The sequence below is a fragment of the Phalacrocorax aristotelis genome, chromosome 3, assembly GCF_949628215.1.
Source record: "Phalacrocorax aristotelis chromosome 3, bGulAri2.1, whole genome shotgun sequence".
NCBI classification, from domain to species: Eukaryota; Metazoa; Chordata; class Aves; order Suliformes; family Phalacrocoracidae; genus Phalacrocorax; species Phalacrocorax aristotelis.
Window position 1 is genome coordinate 129,288,354 of NC_134278.1, and position 26,978 is coordinate 129,315,331.

General features: G+C 45.6%; 2 protein-coding genes across 36 annotated transcripts in view; both read right to left on the reverse strand.

The window, feature by feature from the left end:
* The window catches only part of KIF25 (kinesin family member 25), a 42,756-nt gene extending 36,156 nt beyond the window's left edge, over positions 1-6,600 (reverse strand). Inside the window, exons 1-3 of one of the 3 annotated variants that reach the window (XM_075089621.1) lie at positions 6,487-6,600; positions 5,925-5,990; positions 2,179-2,295 (exon numbers count right to left, since the gene is read on the reverse strand). In XM_075089621.1, coding sequence (XP_074945722.1) covers positions 2,179-2,295; positions 5,925-5,990; positions 6,487-6,561 — 258 coding nt within the window. In that variant the 5' untranslated portion in view covers positions 6,562-6,600. Of the gene's footprint in view, positions 1-2,178; positions 2,296-3,378; positions 3,458-5,924; positions 5,991-6,486 lie in introns of those variants that run through there. The other 2 variants (XM_075089623.1, XM_075089622.1) reach the window with 2 other exon arrangements.
* A 4,776-nt stretch (positions 6,601-11,376) lies between these two features.
* The window catches only part of AFDN (afadin, adherens junction formation factor), a 137,060-nt gene continuing 121,458 nt past the window's right edge, over positions 11,377-26,978 (reverse strand). For 12 of the 33 annotated variants that reach the window (XM_075089603.1, XM_075089602.1, XM_075089600.1 and 9 more), the window contains 4 exons: positions 23,426-23,560; positions 19,532-20,048; positions 15,433-15,517; positions 11,377-13,559 (listed from right to left, as the gene is read on the reverse strand). In XM_075089603.1, coding sequence (XP_074945704.1) covers positions 13,415-13,559; positions 15,433-15,517; positions 19,532-20,048; positions 23,426-23,560 — 882 coding nt within the window. In that variant the 3' untranslated portion in view covers positions 11,377-13,414. Of the gene's footprint in view, positions 13,560-15,432; positions 15,518-19,530; positions 20,049-23,425; positions 23,561-26,978 lie in introns of those variants that run through there. The other 21 variants (XM_075089611.1, XM_075089619.1, XM_075089606.1 and 18 more) reach the window with 11 other exon arrangements.

A 26,978-nucleotide genomic window follows, 5' to 3' on the forward strand; every position in this document is an offset into this window, starting at 1 on the left:
GGCTTTATGGACCCTTACCATTTTATGGCACATACTTCGACTGTAATATAGGGTCAGGTGTAACAGAGTCTCGTCTTTATTTCATCAAATAAGTGTGTGTGAGCATGTGTGTGCTCTGTCTGCCTATAAGACATATCCAGAACTAGCAATGAAAAATTCTGATCCATATATCCTTTATTGCATTCATTTTCCACACTTTGACCAGGAGGTATTTGCTAAGCTTCGCTCTAAGTCATTTCTTAAATAAGCCAGTTCTATGCCTTCCTATGAGAAAAGATGTATTTTGAAAAGATCAGAAAACTTTATTGTTCAGAAAAATATTTGCATTATGGATATAAGTCAGTATAACAGATGATGAGACTTTTAAATGTTTATGAGGGCAGCTTATATTCCCATAAAGGTCCAAATAAAGTAAAAACAAATTGACCTGATTTTAGGACTAGTAGACTTCTTGGCATCTAAGTCTTGGAACAATCATGTAAAGCCATCTGTGAGATGAACGTAACAATACCTTATCTCACAGAAGCACTGTGAGGTTTCATTAGTCAGCCTGGTACAAAGCGTTACTTATTTGGAGAGCTTGGCTCTCTTAACATCCATTGATCTCTGATGGTAACCCATCTCAGCCCACTGGCATCGCAGCACAAGCAGTTCTGCCATTCTAGCTAACCTAAAATGTAAAACACCACCGCAAAAATTACGGAGCAGAACCGCTGTAGTTAGAATAGAGCAGAATAGTTCAGTTGGAAGGGACCTAGAACAACCATCTAGTCCAAGCATGTTACAGTTAAGCTACATCCCTCTTGTTAAGAATCAGATTTATTTCCTGAGTTACTTTTCAGCCATTCTGGGATCCACCTGGCTGGAGAGCAGCTCTGTGGAAAGGGACCTGGGGGTCCTGGTGGACAGAAAGCTCAACATGAGCAAACAGTGGCTGCTGCGGCCAAGAAGGCCAACAGGATGCTGGGTTGCATCAAAAAGGGCATCGCCAGCAGAAATAAAGAAGCCATTATCCCGCTCTACTCAGCGCTTGTCAGGCCACACCTGGAGTGCTGTGTGCAGTTCTGGTCCCTTCTATACAAAAAGGATGTGGGCAGGGGTCCAGAGAAGGGCCACCAGGATGATCCAAGGGCTGGGAAGCTGCCATACGAGGGTAGGCTGGGAGAGCTGGGTTTGTTCAGCCTTGAGAAAAGGAGGCTCAGAGGGGATCTCATCACCACGTACCAGTGCTTAAGGGGCAGCTACAAAGATGGAGACTCCCTTTTTACACGGAGTCCCATGGAGGGGACAGGGGGATGGACACAAGTTGCTCTTGGGGAGATTCCAATTGGACACGAGGGGGACATTTTTCACAGTGAGGACAGTCACCACTGGAATAATCTCCCCAGGGAAGGGGTTGGCTCGGCCACGTTGGGCACCTTCAAGAGTCGGCTGGACAGGGCGCTGGGCCGTCTTGTCTAGGGTGGGCTCTTCCCAGAAAGGTTGGGCTAGATGGTCCCTGAGGTCCCTTCCAGCCTGGGATTCTGTGATTCATTTTATGCAGACATTCAGTGCTGCCCCAAGAAAAGCTGCCATTTGTTAGAGTCCCTGAAAGAAACTCACTATTCTATGGAGTAACTTAAGGAATAAGTACTTCAACAAAGGAGAATAGTATGATACTGGTACTGGTACAACAGTTCCAGGCTCTTTGATGCAAAATTAAGACAGCCTGAGTGAGCAAACAGCAAACTACTCCCTCTTGTGAGAGCCGCCAGAGCAGAGCTCTTCGTGGGTCAGTGGAGCTCTCCAATGTTTTTTTAAAGGATCTGCCTATCGGGTTAAAGTATATCACAGTTACGTTTTTATAGGGGATGTCTATATGATGGTCAAATCAGGGATTTCAAAGTTTTGATTACAAAAATATCTAGCTCGGATGTTGACAGTAGCCTGTACATAAGACCCTGGAGCTCAGGAGCAGCCACTTCACAAGCTCTGCAGCACATCAGCCTATTGCAGCAAAACCACTATAAATTTGAAGCTAACTCAGGCATTGCTACACCTCACTGCATGCACTGCTGTGAATAAAATAAAGCCATGCATCAGGTTCATATCTGACCTTTTTTGGGGGTTACTATGTTTAATAAGCATGTAAATGTTTAGAGCATAGATTATGCCTACATTATTACTAAATGTCTTTACCTTTGTTGCTGCGTGCAGCTGGGATACAACAGAACTCCTCTGCAATTTCTGCTGCTGGCTGTGGGCAGAGTAGAGCTGCAGGACTTCGCCCGTGCTTCTTCCAGCCAACCCTTGATACTGTTTAAAAAAACCAAAACCAAAACAATAACTTCTAAGCACTCATGTTTTCTGTTGCATTCTGCCCCCTTGTCCCTGTAAACATTTGTAACTCAGCTGTCTGATTACAGGCAACATTTGCAAACACATCATTTCTTTGTTTTTACCTTTTTCTGAGTCACATGACAGATCACCACGAGGTAGCTGGCTAACATCCCAGTAGTCTACCTCCTTAGGGTGGTAAACCTCAGCATCAGAATACTAAAATGCTTTTGCAGTACCTGAAATCCCTTATGTAGGATTGAAGTGGATCGAAACAGTTAAAACTGTGCCTTCACTTAGCGAAACGGGCTGGTTACATAGCTGGTTTGTGTCTTCTGATAATTCCATTTAATGCAGAAAGCTCTCTGAAAGGACGTGATCAGAACGAGGACACACATACACATGTGTTAGCTGCTAAAGCGCTGAAGGAGTCGGGAATACACAGCCCCCAGTGCAGCGTTCATCGCTCTAGCTTCCTGCCAACACTGACTCCGTTACGTACAGGAGAGCTGCAACAGTGTAAAACCGTACCAGTAAAGCACTAAGCTGCATCTTCCGAGATCAAAGCAGCCACGCCAATTTTTAAAGGATGTGGAGAAGAATGCTTTCTAATAATTGAAAATTACCTATTATTCAAAAGCAAATTTTACAGCCAAATTTTTTTTGAGATATCCAGATTAAAAGGAAAATAGAAATAGCGCAACTTTAAATATTTACAAGCAAAAACACAAAAAAGAAATCTCTGTAAAGTACTTCTGAAATTCCGCAATATGACAGAAGCTGTGTTACATTCAACACTGCATTTTTGTCATTTACTGGCAGTCCTGGTGCTTGAAATGAGCAGCAACGTCTTCACCTAGTTCCCCCTGCAACCTGTTGACATCTATCGTTCCTTAACCAGTACTAACAGCCCCTTTCCTTATTTCTGGACTGCACTTGTGTCTAGCACAGGCTTATTTCCTACTTTATTCAGGCCATAAATTCTGTTACTGCAGATCCCTGTTATTTAAATTAACAGAGCATAGAAAAGTACAAAAACATGAAAGATCTAAATCTACTCACATAACGGGTTTGATTTCATTCCAATTCTATACAGCGTTCACATGTTCTTCTATTCTGAGGATCTTCGAGACTCACATTACTCAGACTCAATATTTACGAACATGCTTGACAAAAATGCACACAAGTAGCACACCAGAATTAGCATCTCTGGTCACATGTGAAAAGTTAAGTGTAGATATAAGCAACTGCAGTACTCAAGCCTTGTTGCTGAATAAGCTTAAGCTGTTTAAAACCTACTTTAAACATCGAATACGTTTGCCACCATCTGCACAGGTTCCCCCTGAATCCCCCATTTTTCTCAACATGGGCAATAAAAGCGGAATGGCCAATTCTATCTTCACTGCAGTCAACCTCTCTTCGCTTCCGCTATCAAGTTTATCTTTACTGCAAAGGCTGCCTTGGTTTTGAGGTTTTCCGCACTGAAATAGTTTTAGCATTCATCAACATTTTTTGTATGCTAGACCTTGCGAATTTGTGCTCATGCATGAGAAGCAAAAAGAACGACCGTAAAACTTTCTATAGTCTATAAACAGAACTGAAACTGAACTTCTTAATAGTGTTCTCCAAAGTGAAATCTCAGTCCTGCAATCGGATCCATTCTGGCAGACGTGGGATAGGTATGGAAGGCAGCAGGATCGGGACCTCAAGGGCTGCGAGCAAAAGCAAGGGGCGTGCAGGTGGACAAACGCATTTTCAAATGGGCCAATCAAGTCTACTGAGAAAGAATCTGACTTGGTCACTGACAACCCTTACAATATGCTGCTAGGATAATAATATACCAGGCTGCATACAACAGTGGCAGTGCTGACATTTATGATTGTCTCAAGGATATAAGCAAGGGAAGGTCTAGAGCAAGAGACACTGTATTTATTAGACTGATGCAACCTATAGACAGACATTTGCACTGCAAATCCCAATTTGTGGCTATCCTCATAAGTTTGTCTCTAAAGCTCCCTCTCTCATTTCAGCCCAAACAAATCCAATTAGCTTTCACAAGTTCAGAATGAGCCTTCTGGTTACCCTGGTTACTGTGACTGCACTTGTTACAGCTCAATCGTTCAGGCAGCTCTGCCAGCAGATCTGAAGAGTCAGTGACTGACAGCTGAGGGCAGTAGCTTTTTTCACTAGCGTAGCTGGTGAAATATCGGGAGATACGGTGCAACATCGCTCAACCTTGAATTAATCTAATTAAAATTAGCATTCTTTTTAAGAGACACTCATCAACTAAGGTAAAACTATTTCATGTCGGTTTAGCTCATATTTTCAGATTGCTGGGTACAATTAACCAAGGAGAAGCAAAAGTCTTTAAATAACCTCCTAAATAGAAACACCGGTGCAAGGTTGATTACAAAGCATTTCCACGAATTATTTGACATTGTTTCTAACTGACGGAGGTAACACCGTCACCTCCTCACGTGTCTAGGTGCTCGTGCCCTCCGGCACTTTTTGCAGCGAACTGAAACAGCGCTGCATTTGGAAATCAAGGCTTCATTATCTAATACTCAGATAACTGCTTCCTATATCTGGTGCACCTCGCTGACTGAAATAATTTCTTTCTTGTGTTTATGAGAGTAAAAATAAAACCAGCTGAAATACTTAAGATTTTTGGTAAATATTATAAAGCAGAACAAAAATAATAGAAGGGTTTTCCTAGAATCAGTTACAGTATTCTTCTGTATACCTAGCAAAACTCATTGCAGATGTACCATCTGCTTCCAGTCAGGCTTTGAAAAATGCTAAACCCGGCTTTATCCACAGGTGCTAACAAACCCACAGGGAGGGCAAACTGCCTTCCTGAGCTCACCCAATCATTTAATGATTCAGCCCAGTTTAGAAACTCTTGGCCATAACGGGGCCAATAGTCTCTACCACAACCAATACTCACAGATGGCTCTGGTCCAGCGGTGTAGGTCAATAGTCAGAATTCCGTACACCTCTGAAATCCTACCTTTGAAGGCCCCAAACATTATCGCAGGCTGCTCCTTGTTTTGATAGTGGTCTAGGAACAGCATATCCTTCTGTAGAAGGATATAAGGAAATGAGGGCAGCCAGTTGTTGCTCTGTGCTCTGGGACTGGCTTCTGCAAGAGCGCCTTGTCTCATTCTACGCGAGTGTAACACTAGTGCTACGAAGACATTCCGTAATAAAACGTGTTCCTTGCCCTCTATGAATAGGCCCTTTTAAAGGATCAGCCTAATTATGTCTAAAAAGCATTCCTTCAAAATCTACCCGTGTCTTTTGCGCAAACATTTCCCCTGCAAGCAGAAAACAATAATCCACGTTTAATGCTGGCAGAGCTGTTCCCTCAGTTCACTTCTGTAGATTTAAACCAACAGCAATTATTTAAATGCACGTCAGCTTCCAGCTACTGGATCAGCCTGTCGTTACTGCTGGTCAAAAAAGGAACTAAACGCTGAGCCTTAATCCCTTCCTAGATTTCCCCAACAAGTAAAGAGTGCAAAACTTGAAAAGCAGGAAGGCAAGTTTCAGTGTCTTTTTCTTCTATTTTCATAATAATTCTTTTTGGAAAAGCAAACAATAGTTACCTCTGCAAGTTTCAGATGAAGAGCAGCATTTTCGGTCTCCAGGACAACTATTCTTTCTTCTTTGGCCTAGGGGAAAAACCCACCCAAAGCCACAACAGCAGATATGAAACAATTACGAACCTGATGAACGTTATTTTGTTAATCACAGTTTTATTACATTCCTCTGTTATCCCTACCTTCCAGAATCAAGGGCCTACCCACCCCCCGTCTCCTCAGCACACTTCTTGCCTCCCAGCACCTAAAAATGAGGACAAACTCTGAATATTCCACGATTACCTATCCTTTCTGCCACTTTGCCTGCTTATGTGGAAATACACCTGTACAAAAGGTCAACTGCTTTTGCTTTACAAAACCACCTCCTGCCGCGTTCCGGGTCGCTGGAGAAGCGGGAAAAACACGCTCTTACCAGAGAAAGGGGGGAAGGAGAGGGGCGCGCGGGCCGAGGCCCCGCCCCTGACAGACCACGCCCTCCCATAGGCCCCACCCCCCCGCGGGCCGCGGCGGGCCGGCTCCCTCCCCACAGCCCTGCCCATCCCTCCCGCCGCCGGGGCTCGGGGCTCACTCGCAGCCGCTGCTCCAGCTGCCGGAGGCGCTGCTCCCGCACGGAGCCCAGGTCGAGCCGGTTCCGCGGCCGCATCGTCCTCCCGCTCCCTCTCCCGCGCGAGGCAGGCCAGGGCCTCCCTCTGCCCCCCCCTCCCCAACCCTCTCAGGGATTTAAATTGGCCAATGAGAAACACAGCCGGGGCGTCAAACCGGTTGCCACGGTGACAGGAACCCCGCCTTCTACCCCCTCCCATCAGCGAGCGCTCCCATTGGCTGGGCAAGCCGCGACCGTTAGGGCGAGGAGGAGGAGGTGGAGGGAGCCTAGAGCTCCCCTCATGGCTGCAGGGCTTATCCCCGAGCGGCTGGCCTAAGGCTGAAACGGCCACAAAGAAGATTAAGGGACGGGAACATCTGTTACACAGAGCGTGCTGGGTGTTGTTCAGCGTGAGTGAGGAAGGCTGAGGTGGATCTGACCAATATGGAATCATAAAGGTTGGAAAAGACCTCCAGGATCATCAAGTCCAACCATCAACCCAACACCACCAGGTCTCCTAAACCATGCCCTGAAGTGCTGCGTCTACATATCTTTTAAATACCCCACAGGGGTGGTGACTCCCCCACCTCTCTGGGCAGCCTGTGCCAATGCCTGACCACTCTTGCAGTGAAGACATTTTCCCTAATATCCAACCTAACCCTCCCCTGACGCAGCTTGAGGCCGTTCCCTCTCATCCTGTCACTGGTGACTTGGGAGCAGAGACCGACCCCCCCCTCACTCCAGCCCCTCTCAGGCAGCTGCAGAGAGCGAGAAGGGCTCCCCTCAGCCCCCTCTTCTCCAGGCTAAACCCCCCCAGCCCCCTCAGCCGCCCCCCAGCACACTTGTGCTCCAGACCCTGCCCCAGCCCCGCTGCCCTTCTCTGGACACGCTCCAGCCCCTCAAGGGCCTTCTTGTCCCGAGGGGCCCAAACCTGAGCCCAGCATTCGAGGTGGGGCCTCCCCAGGGCCGAGCACAGGGGCCCCATCCCTGCCCGGCTCCTGCTGGCCACACCAGGGCTGACACAAGCCCGGGGGCTGGTGGCCTCCTTGGCCACCTGGGCACTGCTGGCTCATGCCCAGCCGGCTGTCAGCCAGCCCCCCCAGGGCCTTCTCCGCCAGGCACTTCCCAGCCCCTCTGCCCCAGGCCTGGGGCATTGCCCGGGGGTTGGTGTGACCCAAGTGATACCTGACAGGTCAATATAACGACAAGAGAACTAGACTGTCTGCCGTGGTACCCAGTGACAGGACAAGAGGCAATAGGCACAACTGACACACATGAAACTCCCTCTAAACCTAAAAGGAATTTTTTTTTTTTAGTCAAACACTGGCCTTGCTTTGACCCTGGGCTAGATGATAGGCAGATGTCCCTTCCAACCTCAACTCTTCAGTAGCTTTGTGAACAAAGCCAGTGCCTAGGGCTAGTCTTAGGAGATGGACAAAGCCCTCAGGGCCAGCTGCTGTGGGAGCCTAAGGGGCTGCCCAAGACAGGAGCTAGTCATTTGGGCTGTGGCTGGGGGTCTCATACTAAGGTTTCCAAGGCCAGTGTGTGACATACATTAGTAATGCTACTTAATGCCCTACTGCATTGCACTGAACGATTAACATTATCTACACTATCTTGAAAGCAGTCTGAATACCATTTGGCTACTAAATCTGAAAGTGCCAGATAGAAACATGTCAGCTTCTTGGAAGTAGGAAATAACATTGGTTTTGTACTACAGGTGGTTGGTTTGGGTTTTTTTGTTTGGGTTTTTTTTTGAGAAACTGAAGCCAACATCATAATTACAGAGGAATCCAGTCCTGCAAAACAGCAGTTTCAAGTTACTGTCTGCTGAACGTGGCAAATGTGCTGTCGATCTCTCCATGTCTGGCACCAGCCCCTTCACAGGGGAATCCAGATGCAGCCCATCTCTCTCAGACCAAAGCAAACCTCTCTGTGCAGGGCTGTCAACTGTCTTCCATGATACTGAGACCTCCTCCCATAACCTCTAGCCTCAGTTTTAAAAAAACCAAACTGACAGGAAGCCCCTCAGCAGTGGGTCCTTGTGACGAGTTCTGCATTGGTGGAAAAATGAAAACTAACAAATTGATTTATGCTAAAAAAAAAAAGAAAGAGAGTTCCTAAGAATGGCAATACTGAGGGTGTCAAAAGAGGTTGGCACTAAATAAGTGAGACAGGATTTTATCAACATCAGCTATTTTGGGGAGAATGTTTTAGTAGCCCGAGAGGGTTCGACTCAACTCTTGACACCAAGCTGTGATTTGTGTATGCAATGCTTAGCCTGCAGCAGCAATCAAGTCAGAACAACGTTATTTTCCAACATAATGTCATCTCAGAAGGACCATCTCTGAAGTGCCAATGGTTGATCTTGCCCCTACTGTGGGTTTCCCCACTCTGGATGAGATTAAGAATCTGGTTTCTGTGGGCTGTAACAGAGAAGACTTAACAGACTATCACTCTAAACTAATAACCTAAAACTGAGCACCCCTGGACTACTCTTATTCAGTCATTTTTCTATGCACACCTCAAAGTTGGATAGTACTGAAAGCTCAGTCCCATCTGTATCCAAAACCGAACCAAACCAAACCCCACATATGAGCTGTGACTACCAGAGCAGCAGCAATTCTCCTTCAGGGACTTCCTTCTATTTCCAGAGCTTAGGAGAAGTTGCTTGACAGGCAGGGAGCAAAACAGTGTGTTGGTGCGATCGAGGCAAGAAACAAGCAGAAAATCCAGCTATCTCCTGGAAACGCTGCAAGGCTGAGTTCCAGCATGCCTTTCTACACCCAATTCTCTGCTTTGAAGAATCTCGGGGTTTTTTTTTCCCCCCAAACTTCTACGAACTTTATCCCATCTTGCCTCTGTGAATGCAGAGCCCTGCCATATTACAGGTCCTTTGGGGGAAACCAGAGGGCCAGGAACATGATGAAATTGCCTAAACCCACATTTTACTCTATTAATTTTAGCATCGGTGAAAGACTGTGGAGGATTATAAATCTTAAGACACTACTACGCAAGCATTGTCTGGAATCCTTCCGATGCATTTCACATTAACCCCAGGAGCGGAACCAACGAGACTAATGAGGTCCCAGCTTCAGCATTCCGATACGAGTCATCCGCTACAGCCTTCCCAAATGCAGTTGCTGGAAACAAAATGGGTAGAAAAGCACTTGGGAAAAACACCACGAGAGAGGGACACTACCCCTCCTGTGCCAAACACGCAGGGTTCACTGCGAGCGCCTGCGGGCTTTCTACGGCCCGTATGGGAGCGCGTTTGCCACGCTCAGCAGTGACTTGAGACCTAAAACATTGCTCAGTGAAGCGTAAATATTTCATTCCACATTTTTAGCAGGCTACTTCCTAAACTGTAGGTCAGTTCCAAACATCGTTACTAAGCAAAGTTGGTTCTCCAAGCAGGTGCTTTGCCTTTGATCTCCTTAAGGAGCTCACCTGCTGTTACAGCTGGGAAAGGACTCCCTGACTCCAGATTTTTAATTGGTGAGGCTTTGCCTTCCATGCAAGACAGCTGCTAACTGACCCTTTGAGACACCACTATCATTTGACAAAACAGGAGGAAGAGCCAAAGGTTTTCCCACTCTTATTATCAAATACACAAGTTACTATGTGTGTTCCAAGACTATTCTTGGTGAAACTAATTTTTTTACCTTCAGTTTTTGTCAGGATTTCCATGTTATCTAAGTGAATTAGGAGGTGAAGAAGTGTCTTGTTTGTTCTGCTGCTTATGTACTCCTCGCTTGACCTACAAAGAGCGATCTGTATGATCAGGTATACAGTTTATTTCAGTGAACGGGATATCTATTATGGACTACACATTCTACATTAAAAGCTCTTTTTCTTTAGTCTCACAGTCAAAAGCTCCAGACTCAAAACACGGATTAAAAATTCCCCTCAGGCATGCCTTGAGGTCCTGGCAGTCATTTCCTTGCACCGTTCTGTGCAAGGAAACCACCGTTTCTGTGGTTCCTTTAGCTTCTTCCCTGCCCTTACATACCCCCACCCCCCCCCCCATGCTAAAATCCAGACTGTCCTCGTTAGTGACTGAGCATTCCAGAGCGCAGGCCCCACAACGCAAGCCATCGAGGAGCTCACCTGGGAAGAGACGTGGGTGGCTCCAGTGGAGGCTCAGCTACCGCCGGGACCTGCTCCCCTCCCTGCGCACAACTGCACTGCTGCCTCCCATCAAGGCGCAAGTCATCGAACCTCATCCACCCAACGACGAAAGAGAGGTGCCACCATTCCAAAGGCCTTTCACCCTGCCTTCCTTCAAAACTGCCCACTGAGTTTCAGTCCACCTCTCCACACTTCCAGGGCAGCCAAACTCTGATTTTTTTCAGAGATTTGACAAAAAGTCATCATGTTCAAAATAAAGAGATCCGATCGCTTTTCAACCACAGCAATCCCATTGGAGCCTCTGGTTGTAATACTGTTTGCTTTTCCGAAAGAAGCTCCATTTGAGGTTCCTCTTCGCTGTTAGAAGTACAACTTTGCACCCAAGGAGGATACAAAATAGAGTACGACCCGCCTGTGTCATCGACCCCACCGATATCTACTGCTCTGCAAGTTCCTGGTTAAGCTGTAAAAATCACTTCTTCTTTCAAGGCACTGCTACAGACACTGAACAACAGTAGGCCACAGAATTCTCCTCTCTGATCAATGAGAATTGGCTTCCTTTGTTGATTCTCCATGTAAAATGAATTTGAGGTTTTCGCCTATTCACTATGAGATACACTGACTTTGCTTGTAAATGTATTTTAAAAGGACAGGTAAGGCAAAACAGACTGACAGGAGCCCCGCTGGTGCATGATGATGCCGTTACAAATGCAGAATCAAGTAACAAAAACATTTAATACAAAGTTAAATACAATACAAACTTTATTAAAAATAGGTTGCAAGTGAAATACAGTAGAAATGGGAAACTACAGCAGTTTTGATGTTTTTCATAATAATGCACAGACAAATATGAAAAGCACTTTTACACATATTCACACTTGACCCGAATGCCCAATAGCGGCCAAATCCACTCGACTGAAGGTTATAAGGTATTTTTTTGCTAAGCCTTTTTCAGATTCTAGCAGCAACAGGAATTCAGCCACAGCATAAGGTTTTCTCTCCTTAAGAAAAATTTGTCACTGTAAGGCTGCTAGTGTTCTCAAGATGAATTGGGAGAGGCTTGCTTTTCCTGATTAACAGACATAGCAAGCATGCAGATCCTTCATTAACACTTTGAACCAGTTTAATCTTCTACTTCATATTTAACAGGTGAAACGGTAAAAGCACACTTTCAAATAAGAAACCTGAAATATGTAAAAAATATTTACACTCCAATTTTCATTAACTTGCATTTATTTATCATACAACTCTTATTAAAAGTGATTTCTTTCCTAAGGCAGTGAAAGTCTACCCCTTTGTATTTGGAAGTGTGCACAATTCCCTAAATATATATTTATAAGAGAACAATATGATACAGGAAAAAAAAAATCATCTAAAGCCAGTAAAGGGCTTTGTCAAATAGAAAATTTGTTTGGAATCACAATATATATCGTCTTAACATCACACAATGAGGAAAAACTCTGATGAGGTCCTTATTCCCAACAGCATCAGCCACATACGCATAGCTGAAGAAACAGTGGGAGGAAGAAGATTAACAATTTAAAATTAAATAAGGCTATTGCAATGTGAAAAAAAAAAATAGCTTGAACTGCCACAAAGATTTTCAGTATGAGAGTAAGAGGCTGCCAGCGAAGCCAGCCAGAGCGGAGAGCAGCTCGCTAGCACTGCCTCCTCAGCGGCAGCAGAGGTGGTTCCCTGCCAGCGCCCAGGCCCGTTACCAACGCGCCCGCTCCCAGCCAGCAGCGCTCTCTTTGAGGCTTCACACCAACACGCCAGGCCACTTCTCCGCAGGACAAAAACCAGAAAGATATTGCCGAACTGGTAACAGCAGACTTATCACTACTGCTCCTTGCCTAATTGCCTCGTAACTTCTCACCTACCTTCCTCAGAAAACATACGTATCTGTTCCGCTCCCTCGGAACCGGAATCATCACTCCCCGCCTTTAACAGGTCACTGACCTTTTGGTCCTAACTGAGGAAGGGCCGCCAGCGTAGCCTGCTCTCTATTGCTTATGTAATTTTTAATAAAACAATTATCCAAAGGCTTTACCTTCACATTTTTGAAAGTCTGAAGCACATGTAGCGGGGATGCATCAACAGACAGATTTTTCCGTAACTACAGATAAATTCTTACGCAACCATTTTAGACCCAAAAAACACAAAGGACTAGAAATGTTTTTATTCCAAGGTTCTACCTACAGAATGTGTGTTATCCCAGTACGAACGGTAAGATCTGTATCGATATGCCGATCACTGTCTGAACGCCATACGAGACGTCAGACTCACGTATGAAGTCTTATTTAAGGTGACCCAGATACTGGCTGCTTCTCAAACAACCTAAAATACTAATTTCTAGTGCACAGCTTAGTTTAGGCAGTTCAAGCTATTCTTACTCTCTCTGCTCAGCAGCTAAAAAAAAAAGTGTGTCTGTAAAACACCAGGAAACAGAACTTATCTTTGACAAGTGCTACTTGGTCTGGTGCACATGAACTTAACCCCCAGAACAGAAAGAAAGAAAGAAGAAGAAAAAAAGTTACCTTCACGTGATTCATATCTTTAAAATTTTACAGTGCTTTCATTGTATAAACCACAAGCTCCTGGAAAAGTAATCAGTTTTCTTGCTACTGCAACTTCTCTAAATCTTAATTAACAGTCTTGGATACAGAGGAATCAAAGTCACTCCTTTCAGAAAACATTCATGTTCCGTTCATTAGTAGCGTGCCCCCCATCTCTATCCCTCAATTCAGAGATCTTCAGTTACATCTGATAAGGTGCTTTAAGCTTATTTTGTGTTCAGCTCATTTTCCAGTTCCATTAATTTCCGAGAAGCTTTTACTTTGTTCGATACATCCTGACCCTGTGAGAAAAGTCGTTGGCGTTCCCTGAACGTCAAGTTTTCTGGTGCTCCAGGTAAATCTGCATCTTGACTGTAAAGGGAGAAAAAAAACCCAAGTCTTTGTTATAATTCTTATCTACGATCCTTAAACATAGTGCTTCTTAGGGGCACGTACCGACTGGTAGCTTTTTTGGACTACAGCAAAAGTTTCTCCATTTAGTGTTCTGCAAGGTTTGTGTTCCCCGCACACCCCCTTAGTTCTGACGCCGTGCTCAGTTCGACAAGTTAATGGCTTGCGAGCCGTCTCCGGCACGTGAACGAACCTGCTTGCCGACTCTCAAAGCGCAGCGCAGGTGCAAACCGAGGCCCTGGCTATGTTAGCACAGCATTGCTGTTACAGCTAAATCCGCAAACCTCTCGGTGGCGGACGTGTCTAGGAAACAGCACTGGAATACAAAGCTTTTATGTCTTGGTAAACAAAGCTACTAGTACGAGGTGTGCCGCAGCGGCTGCGACACCTCTGCGTTTCCTTCTATACTGGAAAAGCTTCTGAGCATAATCGTTGCCTAAGCTCCTGCACTGATCTCCTACCCTTGGAGCAAACCAAGTGTCATATACATCTTTCTGACCACCTTAGGGAAGATGTCAAATCATTCTCAGCTGTAGCTGCAACAATGCATATGTGATTAGCTCTCGTTATAACGAAGCTTTAATATCCATTTCAGTTTCTTGTCAGAAGAGGTTTTACTTTTAGCTCCAAGAGGTCTCGGCAAACTCCACTGAAACATTAACTACATTTTAAAATGCAGGAACTGGCCTAACAGCTTCTGCAGAATCCTAACCAAGCCCAGCCACATCCTCAGTATGCTATGGAGTAAAGCTTGCCACTAACGTATAGAGGCCGTATCACAGAATCACAGACTGGCGGGAGTTGGGAGGCACCTCAGGAGCTCACCCCGTCCCACCCCTGCTGGAGCAGGCACCCCACAGCCTCTCTGGGCAGCCTGTGCCCCTGCTCTGGCACCCGCACAGGGAAGGGGTTTGTCCTCATGTTCAGGTGGAGCTTCCCGTGTTCCAGCTTGTGCCCGTGGCCCCTTGGCCTGGCGTTGGGCACCACTGAAAAGAGCCCGGCCCCATCGTCCTGACACCCGCCCTTCAGATATTTATAGGCATTGATGAGATCCCCCCCAGGCTTCTCTTCTCCAGGCTGAACAGACCCAGGTCTCTCAGCCTTTCCTCCCAGGGGAGATGCTCCAGCCCCTGATCCCCTTGGCAGCTCTGCGCTGGCCTTGCTCCAGCAGCTCCCTGCCCTTCTTGACCTGGGGGGCCCAGAACTGGCCACAGCCCTGCAGGTGTGGCCTCACTAGGGCAGAGCAGAGGGGGAGGAGAACCTCCCTCGCCCTGCTGGCCATGCGCCTTTCCATGCCCCCCAGGGCACCGCTGGCCCCCTTGGCCCCAAGGGCCCGGTGCTGGCTCAGGGTCACCTCGCTGCCCCCCAGCACCCCCAGGGCCTTCTCAGCAGAGCCGCTCTCCAGCAGGTCCCCCCCAGCCTGTGCTGGTGCAGGGGGTTGTTCCTCCCCAGGGGCAGGACCTGGCGCTTGGTCGTGTTGGATTCCCTGAGGTTCCCCTGGGCCCAGCTCTCCAGCCTGGCCATGTTTATACTTATTACCAATTTGTTAAGAATCCAATCCCACTTGAGAGGTACTGTTCAGATTGATAAATACACCTAGAACAGTAGAAGTTTTTAATTTATAATGATTTACTGAGTTTACTCAGTTGTAGCACTGAAAGTTGCTGCTGTGAAGTAGTACTTCAAATCCCCTTATTTGTATTTTATAGTAACCCAAGACCCTCTAGTGCCAACTGCAGAATTTTTGGATAGCCCACAGAGATACAACAACAGAAAATATTGCAGAAGTTAGTCAAGGCAGCTCTATAAAGGTTAACAGGCTCCTGCATGTTACCTTTTAGATCTTTTGTCTCTTGGATCCCGATAAACTTCATGGGCCCCAACAGCTGCTCCTGTAGATCCAGTGTATGAATTTATTCCTTATGCAAAAGAAAAAGGAAGTTGAAGAACTGCAGTTACAACACAGAAGTTTTACACTGTACTTCTTCAAAAAGGTGCAGTGCTTCTTCCAAGAAATAATCTCAAACTAGAATCAGAAATAAATTTAGAGGGTCATCCGACCTGTAGAATACTTAAGCCTAGTACTACTAAATTCCATGCCCCCTCATAACAGCTGGAATTTTTTTATTCCTAATTTTGAATTGGAATATGTTTTGTTTAGGCTGTCCAGCTCCTATCAACTCATGGCCTTTATTGCATCACGGCGTACTGTAAGACAGACATGAGAAGTTGTTCAAGGAGGCTGGCGGAAAGAGCAACACACTTCATTATCCTGTAACAAGCTCCACAGGAAATCAGTTGGCGGCAGCTGCTCTCTTTGTGAGGCTTGAAGCAAGATTAGTATATACCATCTTTGCAATTCAGCAGGGTCAGAATTTGTGTCTCTGTTTAGTCTGATTAAGCGAACTGTATCACTCCCTGCCCTCAACTTGAATTTCAAGCAGGGATCTTGCAGCACTGCACCTTCAGTTTGAGTTGACGGAACACACAGGTTTTACACATCATATTAATTCTTTCTAAAGGGCACAAGACAAAACCTTTTCTTTCCAATCAAGAAGTTTAATAATTTAATTTGCATTTAAGACCACATGCTCTTAAATAGCTGTCAGGAAGAGAGTAAAAATAAGTCAGCGCAATACTCAGATTTGTCTCCAGACAGTTCTGGTCTCAATATTGTACACGTTATGTCTTGTGAACCTTCGTCGGTAGAGAGGGAAATGTTTGCTTCTTCCACCGGTACATGTAACACCTCCTCAATATTCAGTAAGAGACATGCACGAGGCTGGAACATACAAGCCAATTTAACTAGCGTGTTGTAAGCTAAACTGTTTCCACCACCAATTTGTAGCAGACCGAATCATACCAGACACGCGAAGGTCTTTTTTCCCCCGTTCAGACGCAAGTCTGAACTGCTGCTTTGAGCCGTCTGGACGCGCATGCTGTGCTCCTCACCTCCACCCGCTTTAGGCGAGCGGCTGTGGTTCGGGCGCTGGCTTTTTAACTGGTTGGTTGACAAGACCCAGCGGTCTTAAGAGAGCCGGTGGAAGAAGGTATGAGAGCCAAATTTGCAGAAGCGTGGTTTACTAGAGTTAACATTCAGAACAGAAAAGAGCTGCAAAGGACAGCGATGTAACAGTCAGCGAGATGGGAGATGGGAAACTGCACAGTGAACGCTGCATTTTGTGCAAACGGCTTTGTACGTTACGCAGGCAGTCTTCACAGAAGCTTGAGCAATCAGGTGAAGTTAACCTGTTCTCATGGCTATTTTAAAAATTACGAAATAAGAGTATTCAGAATTAGTTGTATGGTTTATGAATTAGGTTATTAAAGGCGAAGCATCATTCTACAATATTCCTTAACGGTTACCAAAACCCTAACTTTGTAGGTTGTCCTGATTGTTTTCCAGGAAAAACAAATGCGCACACACAAAAAAGTACCACTGAACATTTCACTTTCCTGACGTTCATTTTCCCATGAAAATTAACAGAAAGCAGGATTGGGAAATGCAATTACATATGAAACAGCATTCTGGGTTGTGGATGATGGGAGGCAGGAAGAGTGGTGGTGACAACTAGTGACTGATGGCTCTAGAGTTACTGGATTCACTGCAGGTACAGCCTTCAAAGTGCCAACTAGGGAAGGGAAGCACAGGCCTTTGGAAGCCTACGTGTTGTGACGGAAGGCCCGTTTTACACTCTCTTACCGTCAGCTTCAAGTAAGAATTTCTACAAAAAGCCAGTCCTTTGAAAGAACGGAAATTCCGTACAGAGTGAGCACAAGTTTCATGTCAGAAGCCTGCTGTTTCAGAATATTCCTGAGAGCAAGCTGACAACATAGTCACAGTGGTTGAAGAGAACCTTTTCCACCTATTTCCTGTCTTTCTTTAATCTTACTTTAACTCTGTGTGATATAAGGCGCTCAAATGCTAGAGTCCTCCTGACAAAACCGTGACTCGGGATCGCTGGTTGTGGGTTTACCAGCAGGCTCCACATGCACGGTCGGAAGGCTCCAGGGAATTACTCGCACTGTAATGGTAGCCCATAGCAGGCAGTGCGCGGCATGTCTACTTGTACTCCAGTCTAACGACAACACACTGGAAAGCTAAAACCTTCCCTCACCTTCCTTTCAGATTTGGAGCCTGCGACAGAGGCAGACAGGAGCGACAGAGGCTTGCAGGATCCGTAGGGACTGTGCAGCACGAGATCGCACAGGCAACACCAGCGTAAACAAACCGGTTTGTTTTCCCGTTTCGTCGACTATCAGTGTGAATACTTTTGGTGCAACTTGGGTGCTGTACCCACCCCAGACAGTGACACTAAGCACCAGCTCTATCAGCTGGACAGTAATTATAACCGAGCCAAACTACTGTCCCTGCAGCAGGATTAAACTACACAGTGCTGTGCGGAGCTTCTCTTCCGCACTAGACGCGGTCCAGCTGTAGCAGGAACTCCTTTGCCCTGCAAAGGGAAGGACGCCTTGCTGGAAAACAATGACTTGAGCTTTAACTGAAAAGGATGCGGACAGGAAGCTCAGCGTATCATGCACCTGTACGGCTTCATGCATACCCTGAATCAGACTCACGCGCTACTGCAGCTGGATTAGAAGTGCCCTCAATAGATGGAACCTATTCTGGGGCCCGAATGCTCCCTATGGCCAGGGCACACCACACCTCTGATTAAAGAAAGTGATTTTCATAATTTGTTAGGTGGCCAAGAAGGCGATCGGGGATATACCTGATTGTAGGCTTCCACATTTGTCACTGAGGCTTGAATCCAGCAAACAAGTTCGCCATTCAGCTAGAAGCCAGCATAAACACTTCTTCCCTTGCTATCTCGGGTGACTTGCTACCCTCTGAAGGATGATTTGATCAGCTGGAGTTGGTTGCCAGGCATTTGACGCCTTCCAGCACAAATACAAAGAACAAACTAGGGGAATGACATGGCCACCGTTGCCTTCAGAAGAATACAGAAGAAAAGTGTAGGGACGCTACTATTTAAAGACAAAATCTTCATTAATAAACTGCAGATGTATTAGAGTGAGATCTACGCAGACAGCTGTTTTTAAAACAAAATTTAGCATGGAACTTTGGACTGAATTAGCTTTGAATTCACAAGTATAGCTAAACTAGTTCTCTGCAGATAAAATACAGTGCCGAAGTCACTAGCAACTGGAGCTCTACTTGAAATTAAACTCCATTACGGTTGCCCGCTTGTACTTATAAAAGAAACAAGATGGGGAGACAAAGAAGTACAGGGGTGCAAAAGAGGAGGGAAGGATGAAGGCAAAAAGCACTAAGATGAAATTGAGGGGTTTTGTCTCTCTGCAAGGAAACGGCACTGTACAAATCAGAAGTCCAGGAATGGCGTCTAACACATGACACTAACTGCATGTCCTATAGGTCTCTTGGTGCTTGGATATTTAAGAACTATGTCTACCAAGGTCATTTTAAAAGCCATTTGCACACACCATTAAAAGAGAGCGCCCTGGTACCAATAATGAAAGCAGAGGATAAGCTCTGTCCATGAACCCATTAGAAGAGGTTTCCTGTGTTCAAGAAAGGTGCATTTCCAGATGCCCTGAGTAACCAGTGGTCAGTCAAACAAAACAAATCACTGAAAGATACAGGATGAAAGCCAAAACCAACAGTACTTTGAAGCAGGTGAGCAACGGTTAAAATAATTTCTGATTCATTCTGTGAAAGATGGAATTTTTGCTTTTGAAGAGTTTGGGTAGGAACAAGGAAATTTGAGAGATCAAAACAATTAAAAATTGGAGGATTCATATTAATATCAGGATTTAAGTTAGATCACCATAGTGAAAATAGCGATTAAGTGGGAAAAAAATAAATCACAAAGTAAGAGGTTCGATCTACAGCACCAGAGTTGAAAACATGAGGATAGTTCTGTAGAGATGATTGATTTCAGGGTGTCTACCTTTAGAGCTGCTGGCATGGATGAAACTCGGTTTGTTTGGTGGGGGCTGGGGCTGGCTTTTTTTGGCAGTAGTACTGTTGGCATTGACTGGAGATGGCTGGAATGAGTTGGAAAGAAAGAGGCCATCTGAAACTGGGCGAGGCTGGCGGGAGGGCTGCTGTGGCTTAAGGGTGGCAGGAGGAAAGTCACCATAAGATTTTCTTGTGCTGGAGTACTTATCCTGACCTGCTAGATTGGAATCCTCCTCCTCCTCATCATCATCATTGTATGCAACAAACTTGGCAGTATAAATCGTGTCAGGGGAGAGGACCTGTGTTTTGAGGTAAGAGGTGTTTCGCTGAGGTGGGGGAGGAGGAGCGTTAGATGAAGGGGTTGGGGATGGGAGTTCATATTCCCGTGGAAGCGGAGGTCTGTACAGACCAGGCTCGTCAGGTTCCAGTAATCTTCGTTCTGCTTCATCGTGCTGCCTGCGCCTTTCAGCCTCTAAGCGACTGTAGTACTCCTCTTCCTGTCGCCTCTGCAAGCCCAGAGGAAACAGAAACACAGTGGTCAGAAGGACAGTTCTGTCTACGAGAGATTTAAGTTTTCCACCACCGAACTACAAATGTCTCTTTTTTGTCTCCTTTTCTGGTGATAAGCAGGGCATCTATATGGACTCATACGAGGGATATTTACTGCTATGAAAGAAACAGCAGTTGGCCTGTAACACAGCGATGCTGTTACGGCCAGATTTACCACTGCCTCTGGTAACCAAGGGCTGTCTGTGTGAACTAAGGGCAATTCCAGCATATATTACTCAAAATGTAACTACAGGTAATAAGGGGTAGATTTACTAAGGCTGTAAAGAACCTGTGGGAGAGGGAAATAACTAAAATTAACTACCCTCTTAAAAAAGGAACTCTGTAATTTTGCTGCATGCTTATACAATGTAAATTCATAAACAGAGCCTTGGAATAGATGACTCCTAACAAAGCCTCTAGTATAACACCAGGAAAACTACTTTCACGTAAGAATCAAATTACAAAGAACTTTTGTAATCCCGACATCAAATAACTGTTTGTTAAAAAATATTGCTAAGAAACAAAAATAAGCTATGCTAATGATATTTATATGAGACTATTGACCATTTAAAGGCCATGAAGTATCTTCTATGTATTTTTCCAGTTTAAAAGATTTTTACTGTTTTAAACTAAATATCATTTAGTTCTCTTCGGCTCTTGTCTAGCCACATTGTAAATAAATACAAGGGTCTATTCAGTAGTTTAATAATTAATTAAAACCTGTATTTGGAAACCAGATGTTACAAAAAAAAAACTTTTGTCTAAGCAGAGTACAACTCCTGCTGGGAATACATCACATTTTGAACAACCATCCTTTCTGGTTTTAAACCATACGTTTAAAAAAAAGAAAATCCCCCTTCTCTGCTTATCTGCTCAACGTTGAGAGTCATTTATCCTAAACAATAATAATTCTGATCTTGTTCATCTAGAGCAAAGACATGAAACTCATCTCCAGGTACCACTCTCTAAAACCAGGCTGCATCACTGTCAGAAATTAAGAAAGCCTTGACTGGTTTCTTTTTGGTTGCCCCTTCCCCCACCCCCCCAACTTCCTACAGTACATTTTCAAATACTTTCCTCAGTCCAGATACACCTTCCTCACTTCTCACCTAACACCACCCTCTTCTACTCATCAACCCATAGTGCTTATGGAAAACAGCCTAACCAAGCTTGAAAGCAATCTAACAAAGCAAATTAACAAAGTGAATATATCTAAGGGTTTGGGATAATTTTTTTTAATATAATTGCTCAATCTTCTAAGATGAAATTTCTCTCAACATTAAAAGCTAGCCCTCTTTCTTTGTTCCGAAGTCATTGTTAACTAACAGGCAAGTCTTCAGTCTGAACTGTTCCTTCTCTAGGAAGGAGAGGGTCTCAACAAACATGCTGAGAGTCAAATGAGGCACTCTGTCTTCCAGTCTTGAACAATAAACTTCTCACATTCATGTATAATGTTCTGAACGAACCTAGGAGCCTGAATTTTTAGTATCCGTTTCATTACATAGTGACTCATCTCCTGAATTTAATTCCTTTCTGGAAACCAATCCTTTTCCTCCTTGTCATGGTTTTGGCTGGGACAGAGTGAGTTTCCTTCATAGTAGCTGGTAGGGGGCTGTAGTTTGGATTTGTGCTGGAAGCAGTGCTGATAACACAGGGATGTTCCAGTTCCTGCTGAGCAGGGCTTGCACACAGTCAAGGACTCTTCCAGCCTCTTGTGCTCTGCCGGGTGCACAGGAGCCAGGAGGGGTGGGGGCACAGCCAGGAGAGCTGACCCAAACTGGCCAAAGGGATATTCCGTACAGAATCACAGACTGGTGGGGGTTGGCAGGGCCCTCTGGAGCTCATCCCGTCCCACCCCTGCTGGAGCAGGCACCCCCAGAGCAGGGGCGCAGGGCCGCGTCCAGGCGGGGGGTGAATGTCTCCAGGGAAGGGACCCCACAGCCTCTCTGGGCAGCCTGTGCCCCTGCTCTGGCACCCGCACAGGGAAGGGGTTTGTCCTCACGTTCAGGTGGAGCTTCCCGTGTTCCAGCTTGTGCCCGTTGCCCCTTGGCCTGGCGTTGGGCACCACTGAAAAGAGCCCGGCCCCATCCCCCTGACACCCGCCCTTCAGATATTTATAGGCATTGATGAGATCCCCCCTCAGCCTTCTCGTCTCTAGGCTGAACAGACCCAGGTCTCAGCCTTTCCTCACAAGGGAGACGCTCCAGCCCCTGAGCATCCCGGTAGCATGACGTCATGCCCAGTATATTAACGGGGAAGTTGGCTGGGGGAAGCAGCGATCGCAGCTCGGGGACTGGCAGCACTGATGCAGCCTTTCACCACCTGCCAAACACTTCCCCCTGCCCCGGGGTTTCCCTTCTCTCTCTCTCATTGTTTTCTTTATATTTTTCTACTTATCATCATCATTATTACTATTACTATTTTAATTATTAAACTGTTCTTATCTCAACCCACGAGTTTTTTTACTTTTGCTCTCCCAATTCTCTCCCCCACCCCACTGGGGTGGGGGCAGTGAGCGAGCAGCTGCGGGGTGTTTAGTTGCCAACTGGGGCTAAACCACAACAGCTTCCCCCAGTTAATATACTGGTCATGATGTCATATGGTACGGAATATCCCTTTGGCCAGTTTGGGTCAGCTCTCCTGGCTGTGCCCCCACCCCTCCTGGCTCCTGTGCACCCGGCAGAGCACAAGAGGCTGGAAGAGTCCTTGACTGTGTGCAAGCCCTGCTCAGCAGGAACTGGAACATCCCTGTGTTATCAGCACTGCTTCCAGCACAAATCCAAACTACAGCCCCCTACCAGCTACTATGAAGGAAACTCACTCTGTCCCAGCCAAAACCACGACACTGCCATAGTGCAGACACAAAAGGCAATATAGTACACTCATCTCCACTGTATTTCCTATTTCTTTCTCTCTCTCCATATGAAACAATTACTGCCGTCTCTGAGGCACAACAAAACCCAGCACCACTAACTCTGCCATTACAATGAAGGAGGTAGGCAAGTCACGTTGGGGGCTGAAGGAAACCAGGAGGTAACTGATTTCTGCCATAATTTTCAGGAAAAGCCCTGAAGGCAAGCCCTGGCCTCTGCTAGAAACCTCCAGCGGGTGAGCCTACGGTCGTGCTCCTGCCGTAAGTCAGCCCGGCGCCGCAAATGGGGTATCTGTTTAATTACTTTTGGGTTTCTATTGGATATACTGACGCCTTGGGCCACAACCGTTATCGCTAGGGCTAGCGTGTTTAACCCCTGGCTGAGCCAACACGGAGCTGTTACTGGCCAGGCTAAAGAGGAGAGGCCTGCAAGAACCCCTGCAGCGCTCAGAAGACCACCACCTTTTCTTCAGCCTCTCTTCTGGTCCGCTCCTCCTCTTGCTGTCGGCGCTCTTCCTCCTGCCTGGCCCTGTCTTCAGCTTCTCGCTTGCGCATTTCTTCCAACTGTTGCTGCCGTCTGCGTTCTTCATCCTGTAACTAACAGAGACGCCTCTTGAATTTTTTTGTCACTCATGTGGATAAGATGGGTCAAAACTTAAAAAGTAACCCAACTATTTGCCTCTAAAAATAACTCATTGAATAGAAAATGCTATACTACAGATAAATCAGTATAATTCCCAGATGCTAAGAATATGCTTTGTTAAATTGGTTTCCCTAAAGTCCCTAAGAAAAAATAAAAAAGGAAAAAAAAGATGCACAGAACTACACACATAAAAGCACAACACACACAGGGAAACATTTTTCGCAGTCATATATGAACCCCTAGCAGAAAACTGAGGTGACTCACGTTCCAGTCAGCTTCAGCAACCATAGTCTCATAGGTACAGTAAAGTGAAATTAAATACTTGGAACCAACAGCCCACAGCTCCAGCAGCCAATTGGTTTTTCATTTTGGATTAGTATTTAAGCACCGGAAAATCATGACTCATTAGTCAAAGGGTCAATCCGTTTAAAGTAACAGGCTCGTTCAGCAAGTCTGCAAATAGTCTCAGGAGATAAATAAAATCTCCCACTGTGTCTGCAGCGACGTGTTTTGGAAAAAGCAGAGCAAGGCAAAGAAACCTCTGACTACTGAGATGAAACAGCTCACACGAACAACTGATGCCCAACAGCCAATACTACTCTCTATACGCTTACGATAAACACTGCACGGATAAAACTGAGCGACAACCCAAATTTAAAGCTAACAGTATCTAAGCCCTTGATGGACAGTAATATTCGCTGGCACAACAATATTCCCAAGTAGAAATTAACTGGACCACATGCTGTGTTATTTCTTACTGCAGCATCTTTTTTAAAGGGATTCTCCCCCCTGCCCAAGATCTTTTGTACCGGTTGGTGTATCTTGCTATGAGCCGCCTGTAACACAGACGCTTCTCTGCTCCTGCATTTGCTTTGACAATCCAGTTTCATTTACAGCGAAAGGCCCTTAGACACGAAGCAATAACGATACAGTAAGAGAAATTTAGTTTTAATAGACTTTGTGATGACAATCTTCATGTAGGTATCTCTCCCCCCCCATTAACTAACAGGAAACATGCTTTAAAGCAGATTAGGTTTTCTAACAAATTTTCCAATAAATTCTAAAAATTATTTTTTTGGGGGCACACACAGATTTTCTGGTCATTATTTCCCCCCCACTGGTGTTATGGGCACAGGTACAACAGGTAATTTTGAAACCATTTGCCTTCTACATCTTCAAGCAGCTATACAGACCAACTGAAGGGAAAACACCTCTAATTTGAAGTGTTAAAACCCACCATTTTTGAGCATGAAAGCTAAAGAACAAAACCAGTTCATTTCATGTAGGCAGGCGTTTGGCAAACGTATACTAGAGGATGCTACCTCTGAGTAAATTCCCCTTATTTAGGCCTAAAATTTTTGTAATTCCTAACTCAAAACGACACGAAGATAAACATCAAGCTCGGTATGTACAGTAGAGCAGGGAATAAAATAGTTAACCAACTCCCTGCTTGGATTAAGACCTCTTCTTATCTCGGTTATTAAAAAGACATTATTTTAACAAAGGAGATAATATTGCTGTCAAAAGGAAAGACAGCTCGTAATTCAAAAGAGTTTATAGAAGAGAAGTAATTTCCTCTTAAAAAAAACAAGGGGGGCAAAACCAGCACAGTGAAAAATTACAGGAAAACTCCTTGACTCTGTCCCAAGTGCATTTAGAGAAAAACTCTGAACATGGCAGCTACTGACCCCAGGTTACGGCATGGATGCCTTTTTGCTTCACAGCGAGTATTCCCATTCAAATGCACTTAAACAAACAAAAAAAAATGTTTCAAATTAAATTAAAGGGGATGTTCTGTTTTCTTGTGAGCGTAACTAGAGAAAGAAGGGGGAGCTGGGCAGGGTGCCCACCTGGGAACTGCTGTCAACATCTGACCCCAAATAACTGCAAAGGCCACACTATCCAGGTCAGAGGCAGTTCTAAACATAATACCTGGTAAAAAGGCCAAAAATATACGTAAGGCACGAGAGGGAATAAAGCAACTAAAGGAGAGTGACATTTCACGTCTTTATGATTAGTAACCAGTTTCTACGGGTTCCCAGACCGAGGCCGGGAGCGGTGGGACAGCAAGGCACACCGGAGCGCCTGAAGGCACTTGTGTTCGTGAGCACACGCAGCAGTGCCCAGCTCAAACCAAACTCCCTAATTTCCAAGACGTTAAGGAAACCTGGCTTCATGTCCCACTTCTAGTAAGAGGGCCATTAGACTCCCAGGTCAAATATCTGGATTCAGTACTTGTCTAGTTTAAAAGTCATGTTTTCATGTGAGTTACTGTACCTCCAGGGTCTCTCCAAAGCAGCACAGGTTTGGATTTTAACAGGTAGAAACAACTGATCCGTACAGCCAGAGGTGACGGAGAAGAGCGTTCTCCCAAGCTCAGCAAAGCAGCCAAGCACAAAGCACTAATTCTTTCCCCCTGCTCTGCCCCAGCTCTACTGGAAGCGCCAACAGTTCGCTCAGCCGCACAGCTCCGTCCCGCTACCGCCAACCGACGCTTGCAGCACTACTCCGACCTAGCAGCGGGCAAGAAAGGCCTCCTTCCTCCTGAGCTATTGCTCCTCGTAACCCCTTCAGCCCATCGGCTCCTTATCGGACGCTAAGATATTCGCGGGACTGGCAGGCACCCAGGGAGCCTCAGATTCCAGACAAAATTCATTTCTCCAAGGACTGCTTAGAAGGCTTTAAAGGAAGTTCCAGAAGAACTTTAGATTTACACATGTTTATTTATGACAACTAAAGCTGGGTCAGATCTGTTAGTGGCCTGGGCAAATTAAAGACGACAAACACTAGCCAAGCCGGCAATTCATGCAAAGCTGTTCCTCACCTTTCAGCAGCCTTTTGATCAGCAGAACAGCCATCACCAGTGCTCGCGCTAGACATACAGAAGAAAGCATGGGGCGTTCTAAAGTGTATTTTCACCCCCACCCCCCCAAACCGACTTCTTGAGTACGTGAAGTGGTACAGGACAGATGCAACTATGCCCAGCAAGTCAGGCGAACAGCATGAAAGCAATGAAATTAGGAAAAAGCGGTATTTGCTGGGGTATAGCGTTCAGCACCATCCATTTCACAACTGGCTGGCTTTCTTGTTTTTAAAGCTAAATTTATGAACATCATAAATCCTCGGCTGATTCAGGCCAGGGGCCCGTCTAGCGCAGCATCCTGTCCCCAGCTCATGCACATGAGCCTGGCCATTTCTTCTAGTATTTCCCCAGTGTTCAGCGTGGTGCTGGAGAAGCCAGCTGGTACAGCCTCCTGTAATCCTTCCAGTAGCTGGTTACAGGCGTGCCGTCTATGAATTTGTCTAATCCATTTTTAAAGCTGATGATACCGTCTGCCTTCACAACCTCCCGCCGCAGAAAGATCCAGAAGT